The sequence below is a fragment of the Desmodus rotundus genome, chromosome 2, assembly GCF_022682495.2.
Source record: "Desmodus rotundus isolate HL8 chromosome 2, HLdesRot8A.1, whole genome shotgun sequence".
Lineage (NCBI taxonomy): Eukaryota > Metazoa > Chordata > Mammalia > Chiroptera > Phyllostomidae > Desmodus > Desmodus rotundus.
In genome coordinates, this window is record NC_071388.1 from 33,098,174 (window position 1) to 33,110,326 (window position 12,153).

The 12,153-nt window shown below is 39.5% G+C and overlaps 1 protein-coding gene across 6 annotated transcripts in view; it reads right to left on the reverse strand.

Moving 5' to 3' along the window:
• Positions 1 to 12,153, reverse strand: part of PLD1 (phospholipase D1) — a 182,520-nt gene that overhangs the window by 12,527 nt on the left and 157,840 nt on the right. For all 6 annotated transcript variants that reach the window (XM_053918079.2, XM_071220569.1, XM_045197978.2 and 3 more), the window contains 2 exons: positions 8,003 to 8,137; positions 2,103 to 2,256 (listed from right to left, as the gene is read on the reverse strand). In XM_053918079.2, coding sequence (XP_053774054.1) covers positions 2,103 to 2,256; positions 8,003 to 8,137 — 289 coding nt within the window. The remainder of the gene's footprint in view (positions 1 to 2,102; positions 2,257 to 8,002; positions 8,138 to 12,153) is intronic.

A 12,153-nucleotide genomic window follows, 5' to 3' on the forward strand; every position in this document is an offset into this window, starting at 1 on the left:
TTAAGATTCCAATAACATATTTCACAGAACTGGAACAAATATTTAAAAATTTTAATGGACCACAAAAGACCCCACATAGCAACAGCGATCCTGAGAAAGAACAACAAAGTTGGAGGAATCACACTACCTAATATCAAACTATACTACAAGGCCATAGTAATCACAACAGCCTGGTACTGGCATAAAAACAGACACATAGATCAATGGAATAGAATAAAGAGCCTAGAAATAAACCCACACCTTTATAGTCAATTAATATTTGACAAAGGAAGCAAGAATATACAATGGGGTAAATAGTCTATTCAGTAAATGATTTTGGGAAAATTGAACAGATATGTGCAAAAAAAAAAAAAGAAAGAAAGAAACTAGACCACCTTCTTAACACCATACACTAGAATAAACTCAAAATGAATTAAAGACTTAAATGTTAGACTTAAAACTATAAAATCCTAGAAGAAAACATAGGCAATAAAATCTCAGACATCTTACGTAGTGATATTTTTTCTGATACATTGACTTGGGCAAGGTAAACAAAAGGAAAAATAAACAAATGGAACTACATCAAACTAAAAAGTATTTGCATAGCAAAGCAAACAAACCATCAACAAAGTGAAGAGACAAATCAGTGAATAGGAGAACATATTCACCCATACACCTAATAAGGGTTTAATATCCAAAATTTATAAGGAACTTATAAAACTCAACACCAAAGAAAAAAAATCCAATTAAAAAATGGGCAAACGACCTGAGTAGACACTTCTCCAAGAAGGACATACAAATGGCCAATAGATATATGACAAGATGCTCAATGTCACTAATCATCAGAGAAATGCAAGTTAAAACCACAAAGAGATATCATCTCACATCCATCAGGAGGGCTGTCATCAATAAAAGACCAAACAACAAGTGTTGGTGAGGATGTACAGAAAAGGGAACTCTCAAGCACTGTTGGCGGGAATATAGATGGGTGCAGCCACTGTGGGAAGAGGTATGGAGTTACCCTAAAAATTAAAAATGGAGCTGCCTTATGGCCCAGTAATTGTACTTCTGGGAGCATATCCAATTCCACTTCTGGTAATACAGCATCTCTATGTTCACTCCAGCATTATTTACAATAGCCAAGATTTGGAAGCAGTTCAAATGCCCATCAGTAAGTGAGGAGATAAAAAAGCTGTAATACATTTACATTTACCCAATGGAATACTACTCAGCCATTAAAAGGAGGACATCTTTGCAACAGCATGAGTGGACCTGGAGACTATTATGCTAAGAAGAATTAAGCCAGTCAGAGAAAGACAAGTACCATATGACTTCACTTGAATGTGAAATCTAATGAACAAAATAAACTAACAAACACAGTGGAGACAGACTCATGGGTACTGAGAACAGACTGACAACTGTCAGAGGGGACGGGTTTAGGGGCTGGGTGAGAAGGCTGAAGGGATTAAGGAAAAAAAAGAATGTAAAGACTCATGGATACAGACAACAGTATGGTAATTGCCAGAAGGCAGGGAATAGGGGGAGGTAGAAGAGGGTAAAGGGGGATAAAAGGTGATGGAAGGAGACTTGACTCGGGGTGGTGAATACACAACACAATATACACATGATGTGCTATAGAATGTATACCTGAAACCTACATAGTTTTATTAACCAATGTCATGCCAATAAATTCAATAAATAAGTAAATAAATAAATAAAATGTTAAAAAGAATAAATTTTAACACCAGTATTTTCTGGCATTCTCCTTTGATAATTTTTATTATATCTTTGTATTACTGGAACTATTTCAATTTCTAAAAATGAGCTCACTATAAAAAACTTAAATAGACAGTAGATGTTTTGACCTGGCCAGGTCCCAGGTCCATTCATAGATTTAAAATGCTAGTTTCCTCTATTATACATAAACATAATAAAAACCACTAAAATAGAAAATGTTGGTGCCACATGTAATGTCATTTCACACCGTCCCGGCAGTCCCCATCCTGTGCTCCGAGAGACACTGTACCAGAGCAAGGAGAACCCACGGATGGCGTGTGGGGCTGGGCTGGATCCCACGCCCCTGCGGCAGAACCACGTTAAAACAGACAGCTCTGGAGGCCCACCTGAAGCACTGCAGCCGGAGTCCTTGGGCAAACCGGCCAGCCTGGTACTCTTTTCCATCCATGACTGAAGGGACAGTCTCGGTGTCCTGCACAATGACTGCCATTTCACTGTCACGCTTTCCCAGCATGCTTCGGTCATTTATGTTGGCAGAGCCTGTAAGGAGAAACAGTTGAACTGAACAACCTTCTCACCAGGGCAGACCGTAAGCTGCCCTCCCCACTCAATTCTTCCTTGCTAACAAAACCCTAACTTTGCTTTGGGGGTGGGGGTGGGGCCTTTCTGAATCCATGGGTGCATCTTGATCAGTTTAAGCCAGCTGTTGCAATTTCCTTATTTTTGCCAGTGATTGACTTAGGAATGGGCACTTGGCATGATTCTAGCCAGTATGACACGAAGAAAAGTCTGCTAGGGGCTTCTGATAAAGTTGTTTTTCCTTTTTATAGAATTATACAAGAACGCTGTCCCTTCCAGCCTTTGGATATTTTGGCTTGAGTGGTTGGATGAGGATGTGATTCCAAGGGCTGCTGCAGCTATTTTGTAACCACTGGGAGACAGACAAGCTGAAGATGGCAAGCAGAAAGAAGAAAGACTCTAGATCTTTAAGTCCCTGAACTAGCCAACACTTGAACTTTCTTAACTTCTGTTTCACACATTTCCAGCTGAATTTTCTATTTTGTGGCTCAAAGGATTGCAACTGATATAATCGTTAAACATACAAAGAAAAACAGACATGCTTACCAGTTCAGTTCAGTTCAGTCAGTTTTTAGACTTAATCAGACTCTATAGACTTTAACTCATGGTCATATAATTATGAGCGTCAAAACCCAGGAGGACCTTCATAATCAACAGAGACCACTTTCAAAACAGGATATCGTTAGTGACTCTGGGTTTTCCATTCTCTTGCCTCACTTGTGTAGCATGCCAACAGCTTCTATATTGCCTTTCCTCCATTCTGTTTTAAAATCCAAATGAACCTGCACTTTCTGAGTTCCTCTGCCTTGTATTCAGAAACCCCATCATGTTTTCCTCATTAATCACTGTGGATTCATTCTTTTGAATGTTGAGGTATTCTACAAACCACAGAAGAGGCCTGACTGGTTCCTTTTCCTTCTCCTTCCTCTGGCCCTGGTCACATATTTCACTGCCTCTGCAGAAGTGGAGCAGAAGGGTGGGGTTGAACAGGAGCACTGGCTACTCTCTGTGATGGGAATGGTCACAGTGTCAGCTGGCAGCAGCCTGCGCTCAGCCCAAATGGAAGGATGTTGTACATTAGAAAGAGCTGGCCCATCTTGAAGAGACTTTACTGACATTTGCCACAAAATTGTCATGTGGTTAATATACAAATCTATGATAACTATGGACGTGAATGGTGCCCCACAGTGACCCTGGGTGACAGGGAACAGACGCAGCACCTCGCAGACTTCTGGGAGTACTACAGGAGCTCTGTAAGGTACATACACTTTTTGATTACACTAGAAGCTTCATAGTCATATCTTTAGGCTGGGCAGTTGGGTCCAGCATTAATATGGGCAAAGTTATTTACTCTTTGTCAGCTTAAATTTGCCTTTTATAAATTGAGATCATAATATAGACCTTGTGGCCTTGTTGTAAGAATTAAGATCATGTGAAAGCACTTACTAATCTACACATTGCTACACAAATGTTAATTATTATTGACATTATTATCAAGCACTTGTTAACTCTATAATATCTGCACCAAAGAACATTGCCATAGGAAGGGACACTTTGCTGGCAAGTACCATTTATATCAGAGAAGACTCCTCTCTGGGTTAATCACCCTTCACCCTGTGTGTGAACTGCAACATGGAGAGGAAAAAAATTCCCAAGGTGCTGTTTTGGGACTTCACTACCCCTGGTCTCCAGTAGAGGATGCTCCAGTCCTCCAGTCTCCCTCCCACCAAGGCGAGCCCTACTCCCAAAGGAAGAATGTGGCATTCTGAACCGGAATTCTTAGAGAGAGGAGTGGTTCTGGTATTTCAAGGGCTGATCAGAAGTTACCCGGGGCCCTGACTCTGAATTAGTGTTGGTTACTATTTAATAGGAATGTGAAGTAAGAGCTGAGAAAATTTTAGATGAATGTAGTAAATGAGGTACTGGAAATGAGATATTGATGGATGTAAATGCTACCTCCGTTCTTATTAAACGTTCCCATATTCTAAAAACCCAGTTCAGAACAGCAGATGTAGCATTACTCCATTTCTATGTAACATGAGGAAGAAGAGGCAGCACGGTTTCAGAGAGATACACCTTGAAATGCTAAGAAGGGGGAGTGCCTTCTGGCAGAGAGGGAGGACAATACAGGGAATTCTGACCTTTTACTCTATACATGTTTTCAGAATGTGAATTGTTTACAAAAACATGCTCTTTATTCATGTAGTACTTTTTATGGCAACTACAATCTTTTGTTTTTATTAGGACACTGCCCTGAAAATTTAAAACCACTTAATTTTTAGAAAATGATGCTTTCTTTTTTTATTCTATTTTTCATTACCATTTATCCCCTTATACACTTGCTGTCTGCTAATATTAGTGAACTTTTTAAAACATTGTGCAATATACCAAAATACAAAAGAGTATATGAAAAATATATATATTTTCAAATATAGAAAAAAAACTTAGGAACACGAAACATCACTGAATTTAGCACTCAGGCAGAAAAACAACACAACCACACCCGAGAAGCCCGCAGGTGCCTTCCATGCAGGCCCTCCCCTGACCAAGTGGAGACTTGATAGAGAATTGGCTGTTCATTATACTCTGCACGTTTGTTGTTTATATGAAGGGAATCCTACATAGTCTTTTGAGATTGGCATCTTTCATTCAATATTATGTCTTAGGGATTCATCTGTGCACAATTGCAATTCTTATTTTCCTTAAATGAACACACCAGGACTTAGTCATTCTGCGGCTGATGGATGGCCGGTTGTCTCCGAAGCTTTGCTGTGATGCACGACTGAGCCGTACACAGTGCGTGCGTGTTCCCTGGGGCACATGCGGAGGGCTTGCCTGGGCTCTGTCTGCGGAACTGGAGACTGGTCCTCCGCAGCCTTGCAATACTTGGATTGGATGACTTTCTAATTTTTGCTAATTGGCATTTTTAAAAACTGTTCTTTGTCTCATTATTATATTAATGAGGATGAACATCTTTCATACATATAAGTATGAAATGTCTCAGACACATCCTCTTTGGTGATGTTCTTATACAGCTCCTTTGTCATTTTTTGTCTTGGAGTTGTCTTTTCATACTGATTTATAGGAGTTCTTTATATGTTTTGAACATTAAGTGTGATGCAAATATCTATTTCCAGTTTGTGGTTTATCTTCTTATTCTCTTTATAGTGTCTTTTAATGAATACGGTTCTGAATTTTAATGCAGTTGGATTTAGCTATCTTTCCCTTTGCGGTTTGTGCTTTTTTCACATCTTGTTTCAGAAATCGTGACTCGGCCTGTGGAAGGCAGAACAGTGGCCCTGAAGATGACGACATCCTATTCCTCAAGGCCTGTGGATTTGTCACATTACAGGGCAAAGGGGCACTCAGGGTGCATATGGAATAAAGGATGTTAATCAACTGACCTTAAAATAGGGAAATCATCCTGGATTATCTGGGTAAGGCTAATATAATCACAAGCATCCTTAAAAGTAAAGGAGATTCAGAGGGAGATTACAGGAAAATGAGTTGAAACTTTGGGGAACCTGCAGAGAGAGAGAACATTGCTGGTTTCAAAGACGAAGGTGAAGAAAGGGGTCACGAATGTGCACAGCCTCTAGAAGCTGGGAGACAAGGAAACGCATTCTCCCCTAGAGCCTCCGGAAGGGAAGGCAGCCCTGAGCTAACCTTGATGTCAGCTCAGTGAAGCCGGTGTTGGGCTCCTAACCTACAGAGCAATAAATCTGCACTGTTTTAAGCCACTAAGTTTGCAGCCATGTGTTGCAGCAGTAAGAGGCAAGGAGCACACCAACTGTGCTGTGTTTTAGCGTTTTAAAGGAAAACTGATTCCTCTGTTGAGCCCAAATCAGCTATTCTGTACTTTCCACCCCCTCGCGTTCCCTGTGCCTGCAGTTCGGAAATTCTCAGCTTAAAGTGCCCATGAGCATCACCTAGGAAGCTTCGAAAAAATAGTGGCGCCAAAGAGAAAAACAAAAACACCTCCATGTCTGGGCCCCAGACCAGACCAATGGTCAACTGTACCTTTGAGGGTTCAGAGACCTTTGTAGAAAGTAAGTCAATTAAAAAACTCAACAAACCTATTTAACTGATAGCTCTGTTACTGAAAACTACTTTGCATTTATACTTTAAGTAAAATAAAACAGGTTGAAAATCAAAATGACCTTTAAAAGTAAAATATTTACATCTGTCAATTTTTACTTCTAAAATTCTAAAATCTTTCTAAAGAGATCAAGGGAATTTTATTTCACTTTATTTGTTTTTCCATTTCAGCAAACATTAGTATTGCTCCTTCCAACTGTCATTTGCCAAATTTAATATAAATATATTCTGAGATTGGCTTTTGAAGGGCAAGGCCAGGGTAGCTTGAGGGAAATAAGAGAAACCTTGTTCTAGGTGAAATAGGGTAGTAAATAAATCCCTAAAGAGCTCGGATCCCTATAGAGCAAGAGATCAGAGACGCAAGGCATTTTTCTTAAATGCCCAGTATATGTATTCAAGGTGTGTGTGTGTGTGTGTGTGTGGTGGGGTGGGAGACCACACTGTGGTTTATACATTTTCTGGCTTCAAAACTACTTTTTCTTTCTTTTCAATCATGTTCCAGATAAGGCAGTCTCATTACTCCTAGATATGAGGCATTTTTTCCCTTTTATCAGTGGAAAATGTCTATATTTATTGCCAAGACATTTCAAAACACAAAACACTCCAGGACATTTAGTTTCTCAAATGTAGGGAAGTATCTTATAATAGATGAAAAACTACATTTCATTTAAAACAGATGAGCAGAATCCCCAATAGTGGGACACATTGTATTTCTAAGTAACCTACCCCCAACCCTTGTCAATTCATTTATCTGGCTGATTATTAATACTGTTTCTCATCCTGGCCTTTCTGTGTATATGTAACATAATATTAGAAAGCAGAACAATTCAGTGATGGGAAAATAAAGCTTTCCATGTGCATAAAACAACGAAGCTGAACACCCATCCCTCCGGTCAAGTTGATCTAATTTGGCTTGAATGTACATCCAGTAACTCTCTCACAAATCTGTTGGTGGGGAGAGGACTCTGGAGAATTCTATTGTGTATCCTTGACAAGAAAAGACTGCAGACTTCAGTCCAGAGCTACATCACATCATTACTTCACAATTCCCCCTAACCACGCTCACACCAACCAAGGTGGTCCTCTCTGCACCCTGTTTAATGACACCCAAAACGAAGACTCCAGGGAGAAAACAGCACGGAGGCAACAGTATTTTAATATCCTCCTGACTCGGACCCTCGAACAACTTGAGACCTGCGGCAATGGTGGGGCGGGTGGGGGCAAAAACACACACATCAGCACCAGGCACTCCTGTGTGACACATTTTCCCACCCCATTTCTCCTCCTTTGAGCCCCCAAATGCAGGCACTCAGATTCAATAAAAATAAGGAATTAAAAGGAATTAAAAAAGCAGGCCGATTATCGCTCTGCTGGGTCAAACTGCTGCCTTTGGATACTGTAATTTACACAGTGGTCATTTAATTGCTCTGTTTCTTCAGAGATAAAAACAGGGGTTAGAAAGGTTGTAAGCGAAACAGATCGCTGCAGAAGTGTTTTAGACGGTATGTTACTGTCCCTCTCAACTGCACCGGAAGCTCAGAGGAATAGAAAGACTTTTGCGTGATTTAAGTCAACCAACAAGAAACACAGTTAGAGACTATCTACTTACCAATAATAACAGTGTTGTCATCAGCAATTAGCAACTTGCTGTGGACGTAGATGAGCTCAGTGACGAGGTTTCCTTCAAGCTCTGCATGTGTTCTAAGACCACAGAATGATATGTAATTTATCCACTGATTGCCAACTGTAAGTTTAAAGAGAAATTACTAAAATTAATATGACCAAGCTCAGTGACAGCACATTCGATTTTACCTGAATAGGTTAAGGATAGATGGTATAACGTGCCTGTGAACGTGTGTGTCTAATTCTCAGATTTGCCCAGCATCTATGTTGCTACCTGAGTAACTTTATTTTTTTTTTCTGTTTATAAGGTTTGGGGTTTTTTAATTTTTTAAATTTTTATTGTTATTCAATTACAGTTGTATGCCTTTTCTCCCCATCCCTCCACCCCACCCCAGCTGAACCCACCTCCACCCTTCCCCTTGATTTTGTCCATGTATCCTTTATAGTAGTTCCTGTAATCCCCTCTTCCCACTGTCCCCACCCCACTCCCCCCTGGCTATTGTTAGATTGTTCTTAACTTCAATGTCTCTGGTTATATTTTGTTTGCTTTTTTCTTCTATTGATTATGTTCCAGTTAAAGGTGAGATCATATGGTATTTGTCCCTCACCGCCTGGCTTATTTCACTTAGCATAATGCTCTCCAGTTCCATCCATGCTGTTGCAAAGGGTATAAGCTCCTTCTTTCTCTCTGCTGCATAGAATTCCATTGTGTAAATATACCATAGTTTTTGGATCCACTCGTTTGCTGATGGGCACTTAGGTTGCTTCCAGTACTTGACTATTGTAAATTGTGCTGCTATGAACATTGGGGTGCACAGGTTCTTTTGGATTGGTGTTTCAGGGTTCTTAGGGTATAATCCCAGCAGCGGAATTGCTGGGTCAAAGGGCAGTTCCATTTTTAGTGTTCTGAGGAAATTCCATACTGTTTTCCACAGTGGCCTCACCAGTCTGCATTCCCATCAACAGTGCACTAGGGTTCCCTTTTCTCCGCATCCTCTCCAACATTTGTTTGTGGATTTGTTTATGCTGGCCACTCTGACTGGTGTGAGATGGTACCTCATTGTGGTTTTAATTTGCATCTCTCTGCTGGCTAGTGATGCTGAGCATCTTTTCATATGTCTCTGGGCCCTCTGTATGTCTTCCTTGGAGAAGTGTCTGTTCAAGTCCTTTGCCCATTTTTTAATTGCTACCTGAGTAACTTTATACTGTTGATCTGGTACACACACATTTGAAAAATCATATTGAAGCGCTCTCCACATCTTCCTTTTGCTGAGGCAATCCAAAAATAAATACAAACATTTTAATGATCTGGCGAGTAACCGCTGCAGTGCGATCATCAACGCTGAGCCCGAGCAGACAAGCTGTGACTTCCGTGTGACATCCGCACCTATCTTGGTGGCCGCCTGCTGTGGTTTAAATCAGATGCAAGACGTGTGCCCAGACCACCTGAGGTACGCACAGTTTGCAGCACCAAGGAGCAGTTACGTTTTACAGACTTTGGGTAAATATAAATGTTGGCAATTAAACGACACTCCTCCTTCTCAATTATGAAAATTAGGAAATGAAGGAATCTGGACTGCATTTGACTTTGGAGAGTTTTCTTCAGAGCAAGCAGAACCAAGTTTGCACTTGAACACACGGCCCTCTCCTCACTCGAGGGCCTTTCCTGTGATAAAGAGAAATGCATTCCACACCCAGCCACCCCATAACCATCATCCTGGCATGAGTGACAGTCACAGATTGCATGGTCCCTCTCCCACAAGGCCGTTGTCTGGGATAAGTGAAGTCTGATAGTAGAATAAATAAAGTGGAACCTAACCATCACAAATTCTAATAGAAAGAGATGTAAATCTTTTTTTTTTCTTTATTGGAATCTGAAGCACTTTCGTACAACCAGTGTAGTTCATGTTCTACTGACTGAAGTTTCCATGTATCAGCAATGTTTTCTACTTTACTGTTGGTGTCCTTCAGGGTTCCTATTAAATATGAGTATCTCAGAAAGAAATTCATTCATGGGTTACACACAGAGACTCCTCCCCTTACAGATAACCCTCCCCTCACGCGTGTGGGTGACCCTGCAGCCATGTCTGCGGGAACTGACGTGCTGCTACACTGGCACATCGTGGGTAGCAGATGCGTTTCTAAAGTTTCATATAAAGCAGATTTTAGCAAATAATTTTTTTCCTCCATTTGTTAATGTTACATTAGAAACATGTCCCATATGAAGAATTGCCTCCTCTTTGAACTAGAGAGAGGAGTATTTCCTCTCTTAAGTCCTGCATGCCCATTAATTCCAGGAAAATATTTCTAATATAATGCCTAATATATTCTTTTACCAACACCTATTTAATCCTCCATTTTGCCTACTGTTGTGGAGGTCTTACACATCTTTGGATCCTAAGCCCTTGCACAGGGCTTTACAAGGTTAAATAAATGAGTAAATAGAGGAATGGATAAACAGGCGGCAGCTGCTATTTTATCTTTTGGTTTCTCTGTATCATCTACTTTCCTGTACCTGGCTCATGATCTAGAATCTAAAATTCTAAGACATGAATCAGCTTTAAAAAAAATCACTGATCAAATCCTGTGCTAAAACAAACATTTTTTTTCAGTAACTTCCCATAAAATATCCACTCTGAACAATAGAGTAGACCAATGGTTTGGGGCGTGCATAGAGACCACCTCTATGAACCTGGTAGAAGCAGAATCCTGGGACTCTCCCACAGTTCTGATTCAGCAGAAATCTGTCATTCAAATGCCTTAGGGGATATCACTCTTTGAATGACACTGCTACAGAGTCTTGGTATTTGTAGATTTAAGATTAGGGGTACACATTGAGAAAATAACACAGTATGACCAAGTGAGATGCATTCTAGGGGTGCAAGTCTACTCAATATGAGGAAACCCGTTAATATAGGATAGGATGTTGGCGAATCTAGGGAGAAAAGTCATGATTATCTCAACAGCTGCTGAAGAGTTTTTGACACAATACCCATTCCTGATTCAAAAAAAAAAAATGAACAAAGTAGGAAATGATGAGTATTTTTGTAACATGCTAAAAATATATATAATACATGAAGTATATGTGTACATCTGTGTATGTGTGTATATATTACTTTGGAGGCATCAGCCAATGCATTTAGACTAAAGAAATTACCTAAAAAGTAAAACCATCTCCATTTATAGATAATATAATAGTATACTTATGGACTCGATGATAAAATGATCTCAAACAATAAAAGAATAAGCATAAGAGAATATAAGTTTAGAAATCAATAGTCTCCAAACATACAAACAATAACCATTCAGAGGATATAATCATAGACAAAGCTTCACTTATCATGGCAACAAAAAAGATAAAACACCTAAAGATAAACTTAACAATAAATGTGCAAAATTTTTATGAAGAAAAATTTTAAACACTATTGAAAGACAGAAGAATAGACTTGAACAAATTCAAAGACATCTCTTGCTCTGGGATAGAACAATTCAACATTAAACAAAAAAGAAAAGCCAACTCTCTTCAGTTTAACTTATACATTTAATGTAATCTTGGTAAGACACCAACAAGTTTTCATGGAACTAGAAAACCTGATGCTATAATTTATATGAAAAAATAAACATTCAAGAATGGTTATTAATAAAACTGGAAAAGAAAAGCTATGGGGGGACATTAGTCCCATCCCATATACCTGATATCAACACATTCCATAAAGTCTGTGTAATTAACACAGTGCAGAGCTGGCCTATAAATAGACAAGTAAACCTGGGAATGGAACAGAAAAGTCCAGAAATAGATCCAAGTGCATATGGAAATTTTGCATATGAACATAAAGGCTGCATCTCAAATAACTAGAGAAAGAATTTTTACATAAAGGACTACTAGGACTTTTAAATAAAAAGTGCTCGTACAATTGCATCAGTATTTGAAAAAGATAGCAATTATATATTTATCTCACACCAATCACAAGAATAAACTCCAAATGGATGAGAGAGAGACGGAAACATATAAAACCATACCAGTGTTAGAAGAAAGCAGGGCAAATTCCTGCATGACCTGAGTGTAGGGAAGGCTCGCCGCTGTCCAGGGGCAATGAAAAATAAGATCGAGAACTTTGGCTCAGTTAAAAAAACACC